Consider the following 13,524-nt stretch of genomic DNA (forward strand, 5'->3'; position numbering starts at 1 on the left):
TCAGCTCCCTCCAAAGATTTTCTATTGGGTTTAGGTCTGGAGACTGGCTTGGCCACGCCATTAACCTTGATATGCTTCTTACGGAGCTACTCCTTGGTTTGCCTGGCTGTGTGATTCTGGTCATTGTCATGTTGAAAGACCCAGCAGCTATGACCTATCTTTAATGCTCTGACTGAGGGAACAAGATTGTTCCTCAAAATCTCACAATATATGGCCACGGTCATCCGCTCCTTAATAGCGTGTCGTCGTCCGGTCCCATGTGCAGAAAAACACCCCCAAAGCATGATGCTTCATGGTTGGGATGGTGTTCTTGGGATGGAACTCATCATTCGTCTTCCTCCAAACATGGGTTGTCGAATTATGACCAAAAGTTCCATTTTGGTCTCATCTGACGACAAAACTTTCTCCCATGACTCCTCTATATCATCCAAATGGTCATTGGCAAATTTAAGACGGGCCTTTAAATGTGCTGGTTTAAGCAGGGGAACCTTCGGTGCCATGCATGATTTCAAACCATGATGTCTTAGTATATTACCAAGAGTCACCTTGGAAACGGTGGTCGCAGCTCTTTTCAGGTCATTGACCAAGTTCTGTCCTCTAGTCCTCAGCTGATTCCTCATCTTTCTAAGGATCATTGAGACCCCATGAGGTGATATCTTGCATGGGGCTCCACTCCGATTGAGACTGGCCATCATGTTTCGTTTCTTCCATTTTTTAATGACTGCTCCAACAGTGGACCTTTTTTCACCAAGCTGCTTGGCAATTTCTTTCGTAGCCCTTTCCAGCCATGTGGAGTTGTACAATTTTGTATCTGGTGTCTTTGGACAGCTCTTTGGTCTTGGCCATGTTACAAGTTTGAGTCTTACTGATTGAATGGGGTGGAGAGGTGTCTTTGTGCAGCTAATGACTTCACACAAGTGCATCTGATTTCAGGATAATACATGGAGTGGAGATGGGCTTTTAAAGGCGGACTAACAGGTCTGTGAGGGTCAGAATTCTAGCTGATAGACTGGTGTTCAAATACTTATTTGCAGCTATGTCACACAAATAAATCGTTAAAAAAAACGAAATCTGGACGACTTACTCACCAGATACATGTGTAGATCCAGTTGTCCAAGACAAGTGGAAGCGGGTTAACAGTCCAATTCCTTATCGATGAAAACATTAACTTCGGCATTAAATAACGGTCCTCTATGCCAACTGTCTCTCATTTTTCCACGTATCTTCGTTTATTATCACCTTATAAATGTTAACGGTATTGGAGATAACTCTGGACGCCATGTTGTAACATATTTCCGTGCCGTCTCCAACTAACTTAGCATTGAAGAATGCATTGCTCGACCGTCAATATGGGCAGTCACGTGACTTCGGTGACATAGGTGTACGAGCTCCATCGGTATCACCAACCACAAATACCCACACATTGTCATCATCCACTGGCCAAACATCGAATATGTGCATTTCTGAGAACCTAATACTGAATATGCGTTTGCTCATTCAAGTCTGCACATTCAGTAAAAATCACTGCAGCTTTGCTTGGATTTAAGTTTTGACATTCTGTTCAGACAGTGTTAATTAAGTAAAGCTAATTTACATCAGAACCACCACCACATTGTTTCACCATACATGACTTGACAACTTGAGCTGCCTGCCTCTCTGAATACCTTGGCAGTAGTATTCCAGTCTTCTGGGAGCTCTTCCTGTCCATCTAGAGCCTGTCTCACCTCTTTCCAAAAGGCCACACAACATTCTTCCTTTCTCAACTTCCACCACCTGGTTCTCTGCTCTACCTTTGTCTTCTTAGTCTTCCTACCTGCTACCAGTCATCCTACCAACCACCCTCCTATGCTGTCAAGCATTGAGTTTTGTTCGATGTATTTATGAGATTTTAATCATTTTACTGTAAAACAGTATCATTCTGTGCTTGTTTAGCATAAGTTGCTTCTGATATAACAGCTTTTACATACACCTTTGATTGAAGATTAAAATGAACAAATTCAGGTCCATAAATATTGGGGCATCAGCCCAATTCTCATCTTTTTGGAGGTAATGCAGGAACTAAGAACAGTTGCAGTGGAGGCCTCACAGAGCATCACCAGGGATTAAATTCAGTATCTGGTTATGTCTTTGTGTTCTAGGCTCCAAGCTTCTCGGCTGTCATTGAATTAAAAGTAAAGTGGGAATTTCATTCATGATTAATTTGTACCATTGCTTTTGGTCCCTTAAAAAGGGAAAAGTATGTTTACAAACAGTTATAACCAGTCACCTGATTTCAATGTAAGTACCCTCAAATCAAAGCCTAAAGTCTGGAGTTAAAGCATACAGTATTGTTTCATTTTAAATCCATATTGGTGTTTCGAGCCAGGAAGATGAAAATTATGTCCATATCCCAAGATTTTTGGACCTAACTTGCGCTTATTTACAAAATACATGTGCAAACTGCCTCATGGCACTATTTACTGGTAAATTGCTGTTCAAACTGATTGTACATTATTTTTTTTACCATGCAAGATAATTCAGATTTATGATTTTCTGTCAAGGAGGAATATTCCATTCTTCAGGAACTCTATTGCTTCAGAGGACCTGTTCCGAATGCTAACAAGGTAAGATGGTGGTAAGATGTGTATAAAATGCCCTTTCATACAAGTATTGTGGAGATGATGTTGACGAGACAAGACAAGTTAAATTGGTCACCGACAAAATGGCTCCAGCCTACTCCCTACAGCCACAGCAAATTCTGAGGCCCAACCTTCAACACAGAAAAGGACAGAATGTAGCAGTGGGTTTAGAAGGCTATCGTGGCAGATGAAAACATACTTGGCTGATGTCAGATCCTTTGGAATGTCAGACTTCGTAAAAAAGTGATGTGTATAAATGGGATTGAAATTGCCCACACAGTTCATTGAGCGACTGCTGACCCAGGACTTCCAGTGGTTGGAATAAACACCCCAGGGACACGTAGAAACTCATTGCTCAGCAAACAATTCAACCTTGTGTGCAGCACAAAGGCTGAGCATCACCCAAAATAAATGGTTAGTCCAGTCGCTGCCAATGAGCCTTGGCCTCGTATCCTGATGAAACCACTCATCGTCCGATGAGAGGTCAGAGAGTGGTCAAAACCCAGGAAGGCAAATTTATTCACACAACACATTTCACATACAATGTAACTCTGGTTTACATAATGAAAAGCATTTTGAAAATGACCAAAGAACAACAGTACTGTACCAGCCTTTAATTTTGTCTAAAATCGAGTCTGCCCCTTTTAATTCGATGCGCCTCAGGTGTGCATTGAGTGACTAAATCTGTAGAAGTGTTGTGCGACTTTGATAAGCGCTCTGTCAGATAACATTCCGTAATAGATACAGTTTGGTATGGTGGCAGCGATCAACAAATCAGATAATATTGCATCATGCATACAGTATGTATGCTGGCAGGAATAAACCAATCAGACATTACTAATGTCAGGCAGACAGTACATATGCTGGCAGCGATAAAGCAAAAAGAGAACATTACGTAATATATACAGTACATACACTGAGCTCTGCCACATCTAGTGTAGGTACAATGAAGAAAATAAGGATTTGAATGCCCTGCTATAAGTTCTCCCACTTAGAAATCATGGAGGGGCCTGACATTTTCATCGTAGCTGCATTTCCACTGTGAGAGAAATAATCTAAAAAGAAAAATCACAGAGTTGGATTTTTTTTAACGATATACAGCTGCAAATAAGTATTTGAACACCTGTCTGTCATCTAGAATTCTGACCCTCAAAGACCTGTTCGTCCACCTTTAAAAGTCCACCTCCACTCTATGTATTATCCGGAATCAGATGCACCTGCTTGAGGTCATTAAATGTTCCAAGTTTGAGTCTTACTGATTGTATGGGGTGGACAGGTGTCTTTATCCATCAAGCTTCTCTTTGATCTTCCTCTCACTCTTTTGCCTCGCAGTTTCATCCTCAGCACCCTTCTGTGTATTGGTATACACTCACTCTCTCGGCTCAGGACATGTCCAAACCATCAAAGTCTGCTCTCTCAAACCTTGTCTCCAAAACATCCAACTTTGGCTGTCCTTCGAATGAACTCATTTCTACTCTTTCTAACTTCTCCCTTACTAATCAATGCCACTTCCTGGTCATTCATGCGAGCCTCTCCTACTCTACCTTCTCTCCCATTTTCTTCATTCATTAGCTTCTCATAGTACTCTTTCCATCTACTGAGCAGGCTACTGGCACCAGTCAACATATTTCCATCAATATTGTAAATCACCTTGACTTGCTGCACATCCTTCCCATCTCTATCCCTCTGTCTGGCCAACCTGTTGAGATCCTTTTCTCCTTCTTTCGTTTCCAATCTAGTGTACATGTCGTCGTATGCCTCTTGTTTAGCCTTCGCCACCTCTACCTTTGCCCTACGACGCATCTCAATGTGTTTCTTTTGACTTTCCTCAGTCACCTTCGTGTCCCACTTCTTCTTCGCAAATCTCTTTCCTTGGATGACTTCCTGTATTTTGGGGTTCAACCACCAAGTCTCCTTCTCTCCTTTTCTACCAGAAGACATACCAAGTATTCTCCTGCCTGTCGCTCTGATCACCTTGGGTGTAAGTGGTCCAGTCTTCTGGAAATTCCTCCTGTCCATCAAGAGCTTGTCTCACCTCTTTCCAAAAGGGTGCACAACATTCTTCCTTTCTCAACTTCCACCACATGGTTCTCTGCTCTACCGTAGTCTTCCTAATCCCCCTCCCCGCCACCTGAGCCATCCTACACATTACCATCCTATGCTGTTGAGCTACATTCTCCCCTACCACTACCTTCCATTCAGAAACCACCTTCAGATGACATTGTCTGCACAAAATGTAATCCACCTGCGTGGTTCTACCGCCGCTCTTGTAGGTCACCCTGTGTTCGTGGTTCTTCTGGAAAGGGAGGATGGATTCACTTTGAATGACTTTGTGTATTTTGGGGTTCAACCACCAAGTCTCCTTCTCCTCATTCCAACCAGATGACACCCCAAGTACTCTTCTGCCTGCCTCTCTGAATACTTTAACAGTAGTATTCCAGTCTTCTGGGAGCTCTTCCTGTCCATCGAGAGTCTCGCTCACCTCTTTCCAAAAGGCCACACAACATACTTCCTTTCTCAACTTCCAAGACCTGATTCTCTGCTCTGCCTTTTTCTTCTTCGTCTTCCTACCCACCACCAGAATCATCCTACACACCACCACCCTATGCTGTTGAGCTACAGTCTACCCCACCACAACCTTACAGTCGGTAGGGTTTGTCCATTCCTCTTCTTCTTCCGACTAAGCCGCTTTCCTCCTCTTTTTTCTTTTCAACCTACATTATCTGAATTTCTACCTACGCCTTGCAGATTAACAGTTCCGGGGGAGAGCGTAGGTTGCCTGGGCCACGACCTAACCATTATGGAATTTGTGTAATGAACGCTCATATCTGTTTGGCACAGTTTTATGCTGGATGCCCTTCCTGACGCAACCCTCTGCATTTATCCGGGCTTGGTCCTCTTTTGTTTGTGTCCAACCTGGTGTACATGTTGTCAAATCCCTCTTGTTTAGCCTTCGCCAACTCTACCTTTGCCCTACGTTGCATCTCAATACATTCCTTGCACCTCTTGTATGACTTCCTGTATTTTGGAGTTACACCACCAAGTCTTCTTCTCCCCTTTCCTACCAGAAGACACACCAAGTGCTCTCCTGCCTGTCGCGCTGATCACCTTGTCTGCAATAGTCAGTCTTCGGGAACACCTCTTGTCCATCAAGAGCCTGTCTTACCTCTTTCGAAAAAGGGCGCACATTCATTCTTCATTTGTCTTCTTTACAGTTAAAAAAAATGAGAATTTTAACACCCTGCTGTATTGCAAGTCCTCCCACTTAGAAATCAAGAAGGGGTATGAAATTTTCATCGTAGGTGCAAGTCCACTACTGTGAGAGAGATAATCTCGACACAGTCACAGTGTAGGATTTTTTTTTGTCATGATTTGTGTGATACGGCTGCAAATAAGTATTTGAACACCTGTCTGTCATTTAGAATTCTGACCCTCAAAGACCTGTTAGTCCGCTTTTAAAAGTCCATCTCCACTCCATATATTATCCTGAATCAGATGCACCTGTGTGAGGTCATTAGCTGCATAAAGACACCTGTCCACCCCATACAATCAGTAAGACTCGAACTTGTAACATGGCCAATCATTAGAAAATGGAAGAAACGAAACATGTCGGTCAATCGCAATGGGAGTGGAGCCCCATGCAAGATATCACCTCCTGGGGTCTCAATGATCCTGAGAAAGGTCGAGAATCAGCCCTTGATTGCACAACAGGACTTGGTCAATGACCTGAAAAGAGCTGGGACCACCGTTTCCAAGGTGACTGTTGGTAATACACTAAGACGTCATGGTTTGAAATCATGCATGGCACGGAAGGTTCCCCTGCTTAAACTAGCACATGTCAAGGCCCGTCTTAAGTTTGCCAATGACAATTTGGATGATACAGAGGAGTTATGGGAGAAGGTTTTGTGGTCAGATTAGACCAAAATACAACTTTTTGGTCATAATTCCACTGACCGTGTTTGGAGGAAGACAAATGATGAGTTCCCAAGAACACCATTCCTACTGTGAACCATGGGGGTGGTAGCATCATGCGTTTGGGGGTGTTTTTCTGCACATGGGACAGGACGACTCCACTGTATTAAGGAGAGGATGACCGCGGCTATGTATTGTGAGATTTTGGGGAACAACCTCTTTCCCACAGTCAGAGCATTGAAGATGGGTCATCGCTGGGCCTTTCAACATGACAATGAAGCACCGAAGCACACAGCCAGGACAACCAAGGAGTGGCTCCGTAAGAAGCATATCAAGGTTCTGGTGTGGTCTCCAGACCTAAACCGAATAGAAAATCTTTGGAGGGATCTGAAACTCCGTGTTTCTCAGCGTCAGCCCAGAAACCTGTCTGATCTAGAGATCTGTGTGGAGGAGTGGGGCAAAATCCCTCCTGCAGTGTGCAAACCTGGTGAACAACTACAGGAAACGTTTGACCTCTGTAATTGCAAACAAAAGGTCTACTGTAGCAAATAACATTTTTCAGGTCAATTACTCATTTGCAAGTCTATCACACAAATAAATTCTTAAAAAGTCATAGATTGTGATTTCTAGATGTTTCTTTTTAGATTATCTCTCTCACAGTGGACATGCACCTATGATAAAAATTTCAGACCCCTCCATGATTTCTAAGTGGAAGAACTTGCAATATAGCAGGGTATTTAAATAATTATTTTCTTCACCGTACCACTGGGGCCTCCACTCCCTGAGAAGGGTTGCGTCAGGAAGGGCATCCGGCGTAAAAATTGTGCCAAAAACGTATATATGCGTTCATCTGAGATGACACGCTGTGGCGACCCCGAAAGGGAAAAGCTGAAAGAAACACACACACACTGTATCTTCTTCCCCACCAACAGAGTCATCCTATACACCTCCATCCAATGCTGTCAAGCTCCTCTCTCCCCTACCACTACCTTCTATTCAGTAGCCACCTTCATACGACATAGTGTACACAAAATGTAATCCACTTACGTGCTTCTCCCTCTGCTCTTGTAGGGCACCCTATGCTCCTGCCTCTTCTGGAAAAAGGTGCTCACTTCTGCCATTTCAATCCTTTTTGCAAAGTCCACCACCATCTGTCCCAAAAAGATCCTTTTCTGGATGCTGAACTTACCCATCACTTCATCACCCCTGTTTTCCTTCAAGGGCATCTCGCGTTTAACTTTGCCAAACAAATATGAGCGTTGATCTCAAGAATACCATACCATATCAGTCGTGACCCTAGTTAACAACACACACCCCCGGCACCGTTAACCTGCAGGCCGTCAGTGGAAATTCAGCTACTGTGGGTCAAAGACAAAGAAGAGGGGGAAACGGGATTTGTCGGCAGAAGAAGAAAAGGAATGCACAGAGCCTGTGACTGAGTGTTGGGACTTTGAATGTTGGGACTATGACAGGAAAACCTTAGGAGTTGATTGACATGATGATGAGAAGAAAGTTGATATGTCAATCCAAAAGAGCAGGTGGAAAGGTAGTAAGGCTAGAAATTTAGGAGCAGAGTTTAAATTGTTTTACCATGGAGTAGATGGGAAGAGAAATGGTGTAGGGATTATTTTAAAGCAAGAGATGGCAAAAAATGTCTTGGAGTTGAAAAGAGTATCAGATCGAGTGATGAGGCTGAAACTTGAAATTGAGGGTGTTATGTATAATGTGATTAGCGGCTATGTCCTACAAGTAGTTGATTCCATAGAGTTGAAAGAGAAATATTAAGTTGTTGTGAGCATCCTGGACACAGAGAGAGTGAGGATTTTTGCAGATGGCAATGGACATGTTGGTGAAGGAAATAGGGGCGATGAAGAAGTGATGGGTAAGTCTGGCATCCAAGTACGGAACTTTGGGGGACAGATGGTGGGACTTTGCAAAAAGGATGGAAATGGTAGTCGTGAACAGTTTTTTCCAGAAGAGGTGGGAACATAGGGTGACCTACAAGAGTGGAAATTGAAGCATGCCTGTGGAATATATTTTGTGCAGACGAAGTAATCTGAAAGAGGTTACTGACTGTACTTGTAGGGGAGATTGTATCTCGACAGGATACAATGGGGGGGTGTAGGATGACTCTGGTGGTGGGGAAGAAGATTAAGAACACGAACGTAGAGCAAATAACCATGTGGTTCAAGCTGAGAAAGGAATAAAGTTGGGCGGCCTTCCAGAAAGATGTAGAGGAGGCTCTCAATGGAAAAAAAAGAGCTCCTGGAAGAGTGGACTCCTCAAGCCAAGGTGTTCAGAGAGACAGGCAGGAGAGTACTTCGTGTGACTTCTGGTAGGAAATGGGAGAAGGAGACTTGAAGGTGGAAACCCAAAATACAGGAAAACAAGGAAAGAGGTTAGCGAAGAAGTAGTGGGACACTGAGAGGACTGAGAAGAAGCAACCAGAATACAGTGAGATGCGACGTTGGGCAAAGGTTCAGCTGGCGAAGGCTAAACAAAAGGAATTTGACATGTACACCAGGTTGGACTTGAAAGAAGGAGAAAATGAGCTCTACATGTTGGGCAGACAGTGGGATAGAGATGCGAAGGATGTACAGCAGGTAAGGGTGGTTTAAGAATCGAAATTTCAATGTTTTTACTGTTTCCAATAGTGTGCTAAATAGATGGAATAAATACGTTGAGGAGTTGATGAATGAAGAAAATGAGGGAAAAGGAAGAGTAGAAGAGGCAAGTGTGATGGAGCAGAAAGTGGCAATGGGGGAAGTTAGAGAAGAACTAAAGGGATGAAAAATGATAAACCAGTTGGTCCTGATGAGATACCTGTGGAGCTATGGAAGCAATTTGGAGAGGTGGCTGTGGAGTTTTTGACCAAGTTATTCAACAGAGTACTCGCGTGTGAGAAGATGCCTGATGAAAGCAGGGATTTCCCCTTGGGAACTCTCCCATGAATTATATTTTTGTCCAGGGTCTTTCTTATGGTATAGTCATTAACACGGACCTTAACTGAGACCAGCAAGGGTTGCAGGTCTTTAGGTATTGTTTGAGGTTCTTTTGTGACCTCCTGGTAAGGTCGTCGCCACACTCTTGGAGTAGTTTTTGTTGTTTGTCCACTCCTGGGAATGTTTGACATTGTTCACAGAGTTTTCACCATTTTTGAATAATGGTTCTGACAGTGGTCCACCCAGATTCACTGCTCATTATCCTCGGAGATTTTAACACAGCTAAACCTACCCACGAACTCCCTAAATATAAGCGGTACGTAAAATGTCCGACGAGGGCAAATAACACTCAAGACCATTATTATACTTCCATTAAAAATCCATATCGTGCAATTCCCCATGCACCCATTGGCTCCTCTGATCACTGCTTGCTGTAATTAATATACAGGCAAGCACTTAAGTGTGCGAAGCCTTTAGTAAAATGTTAAAAAGTAGAAAAACGACGTCAAACTTGAACTTCAAAGCTGTTTTGACTGTTTTGTCTTTGAAAATTCAGCGTGCAGCCCAGAGGAATTCATGGATATTGTTACCACGTGCCAGTTTCTGTGAGGAGGCGTGTGTATCGACAAAAACTTCACACGTTCATTAATGAAATCTGTTTTACAGCCAGAGTTTGGCAACTCTGCCAGGCCAAAGAAATTGCATGTCGTTGTGGAGATAGATCCCTCTAGAGTCGCCCTAGAAACCATCTGACAAAAGAAATTAACATTGCAAAGATGGACCAGACAGTTAAAACTACAAAAACATCTCGGCGCTAATGACTCCAAATCAGTTTGGTACAGATTAAATCGCTCCCTAATTGACCCCTCCTTGGATATTGCGCAATCCGCATCATTGACCAATCAGAAGCCAGAGATCTGCATAAACCATGCCCCTTTTTGCTCCCGCCATTTTCTCAGACAACATTGCATGGTCCAGTATCGGTTTCGTTAGCGTTTTATCGCATATTTGGGTTATTTAACAAAAAATATGGTTAAGAGGTGTAGTCTTTGTAATAGTGACGACAGGTATCCTGAAAGACTAGTTGGTGGAGTTCGATTCATACCCTTTCCAAAACCGAAGACCCAGTACGAAAAATGCCTTTGATGGATCAAACTTTGTGGAAGACCGCATCATCAACTAAATCCATCTAATATCAACCGGAACAGATAGGTTTGCACGAAGGTATGCCTTATATTTTATTTTCAATACATGTCTCGTATAAATGAATATGAAGTTCTTCGCTAGCATAACATTACTACGTGTGAACGATTGACACTTATTCTTTGTTGAGAGATATTTAGCGATGATCGGACTGCACAAACGTATTGATTTCTTGCTGGCTCGCGGCCAGAAGCTTAACTAGACTGTGTTTGCACGAAGATATGCCCTAAATTTGATTTTTAATACACGTCTCGTATAAATAAATGAGACGTTCTCCGCTGGCATAACACTGCTACGTGTGAACGATTGACACACTTATTCATTGTTGAGCGATATTTAGCGATGATCGGACTGCACAAACGTGTCGCTTTGTTGCCGGCTTGCGGCCGAAGCTTAACCAGACTGTGTTTGCACGAAGATATGCCCTATATTTGATTTTCAATACACGTCTCGTATAAATGAATGAGACGTTCTTCGCTAGCGTAACATTGCTACGTGTGAACGATTGACACACTTATTCTTTGTTGAGCGTTATTTAGCGATGATCGGACTGTACAAACGTGTTGCTTTCTTGCCGCCTCGCGGCCGAAGCTTAACCAGACTGTTTGCACGAAGATATGCCCTATATTTGATTTTCAATACACGTCTCGTATAAATGAATGAGACGTTCTTCGCTAGCATAACATTGCTACGTATGAATGATTGAATGAAATCAGAAGCATGCCGTCTCTCTCAGTTAAGAATGTATTGTATTTAGAATCTATAATATATCGTTGATTTGAATGAAATCAGAAGCATGACGTCTGTCTCAGTTAAGAATGTATTGTATTGTATTTGCCATTTTTACTAATTGTTTGTCTTACGTCAGCGCACATGGCGTGACGTCACTTCAGGAGGCGTGGTTAAGTGCCCTGTACGGAGGGGTCAATTACAAGCGACGTTCCCCCCTAGTAGAAAACAAGAGCAAGCCGACGACCAAAATAGCTTTTACTGCAGGTTCAAACTGGACACTTCCACACCATGCACTCACCAAGCCGCACCACCTTCCACTTCACCGTTTAATATCCATGAAGGGGACATTAGGCAGATCTTCAAACAACGACCAATAAAGCGCCGGGCCCAGACCTTGTGTCCCTATCCTGCCTCAAGTCTGTGCAGACTAACTTCACAAAGATCTTCAACAGGTCTCAAGAACTGTGTGAAGTGCCAACCTGCTTGAAACGCTCCACCATGATACCGGTCCCCAAAAAAGCAGCAGTCTCAGCTGTTGATGACTACAGATCTGTTGCCTCAACATCTGTGGTCAGGAAGTCCTTTGAACACCTTGGGCCGTACCACCTCAAGAGCGTCCCAAGTCCCCAGCTGGACCCACTGCAGTTTGCCAATTGAGCTAACAGGTCTGTGTCCTTGAACATCTCGAGAGCAAGGATACAAATGCGAGGATCCTTTTCGTGGACTTCAGCTTAGCGTTTAACACCATCATCCCAGAACTCCTCTCCCCAAAGTTCTCCAGCTCAGCATCTCACCTGCAATCTCCCGGTGGATCTACAACTTTCCGACGGGCAGAACACAACAGGTGAGGCTAGGGGACACCACCTCATCCACATGCACTATCAGCACTGGTGCACCCCAAGGTTGTGTCCTCTTCCCTCTACTCTTCTTGCTCTACACAAACGACTGCTCTTTGAGACATCCAACTGTCAAACCCCTGAAGTTTGCAGATGTCACCACGGTCATCGGCCTCATCAAAGATGGCAACAAGTCTGCGGATCAACAGCAAGTGGCGAGACTGGAGATTTGGTGTGGTCAACAACCAGGGTTTGAACACTCTAAAGACTGTAGAGATGATTGTGGACTTCAGGAGGCATCCTTCACCACAGCTCCCCCTGACGCTTTCCATCTAACTTGTGTCAACCGTCAAGACCTTCAACTTTTTGGGAATTAGTCTAAGAGGACCTGAAGTGACAGACGAACATTAACTCCATCCTAAAAAAAAAAAGCCTAGCAAAGGATGTACTTCTTGCGGCTTCTGATGAAGCATGGCTTGTCACGACCTGCTAAGACTGTTCTACAAAGCGGTCATGCAATCAGTACTGTGAACCTCCATCACAGTCTGATTTGGGGCCGGCACAAAAAAAGGCCAAAATCCGACTGCAATGGACAATCAAAACCGCTGAACAGATTGTTGGCACCACCCTACCCACTATTGAAGACTTGCAGACAACTCGAACCAGGTCCAGAGCGGGCACGATCCCTTTGGGATATTCAAAGTTTTTTCCCTCTGGCAATTAAGTCATTAAACTCTTGATCAGTGAACCTACTATCTTCTGGTTTGTGTCATTGTTTGGACACACCCTCACATTCTGCTTGTCTAGTCAAGATGAGTATTAGTCATATATTTTGTACACTATTGCACGATTCATCACTTTAAACTGCTCCCTTTGCACTATTGTCATTGCACTGGTCTATAACGGGAACCGTGAATGGGTCAAGGCACCCTATACAAGCTTAACATAATGTGGGACGTTGGCACACACTTATCTCTTACCTGATCTAAATGAGGAACACTTTACAATCTTGCACATCTGTGACTCTTATCAGGAATAGTTCCTATAAACAGAAATGTCTCCTGTTCTTTCTTCTCGTTACTTTGCTCTTCTTTGTTCTGAATGTTGTACCAGGGCAGCACCAACTCCTGGAAAAAAATTCCTTGTTTGCCAATAAAGCTGATTCTGATTCAGATTCTGATGATGAAGGTATGCACTGGAAGAGAGTAACAAAGATTAGATGAAGTAAACAGAATATATGTACTTCAATGAGAGGGTTGGAGAGGGACCGATGAGCGACAG

The 13,524-nt window shown here is 43.5% G+C and overlaps 1 protein-coding gene across 6 annotated transcripts in view; it reads left to right on the plus strand.

Annotated features, from left to right (window-relative positions):
- c13h5orf22 (chromosome 13 C5orf22 homolog) overlaps positions 1-13,524 on the plus strand; it is a 114,109-nt gene that overhangs the window by 74,456 nt on the left and 26,129 nt on the right. For 5 of the 6 annotated variants that reach the window (XM_061839673.1, XM_061839674.1, XM_061839676.1 and 2 more), the window contains 2 exons: positions 2,541-2,603; positions 7,602-7,634. In XM_061839673.1, the coding sequence (XP_061695657.1) occupies positions 2,541-2,603; positions 7,602-7,634 (96 nt within the window). The remainder of the gene's footprint in view (positions 1-2,540; positions 2,604-7,601; positions 7,635-13,524) is intronic. The other variant, XM_061839675.1, reaches the window with a different exon arrangement.

Source organism: Syngnathoides biaculeatus, chromosome 13, assembly GCF_019802595.1.
Source record: "Syngnathoides biaculeatus isolate LvHL_M chromosome 13, ASM1980259v1, whole genome shotgun sequence".
NCBI lineage: Eukaryota > Metazoa > Chordata > Actinopteri > Syngnathiformes > Syngnathidae > Syngnathoides > Syngnathoides biaculeatus.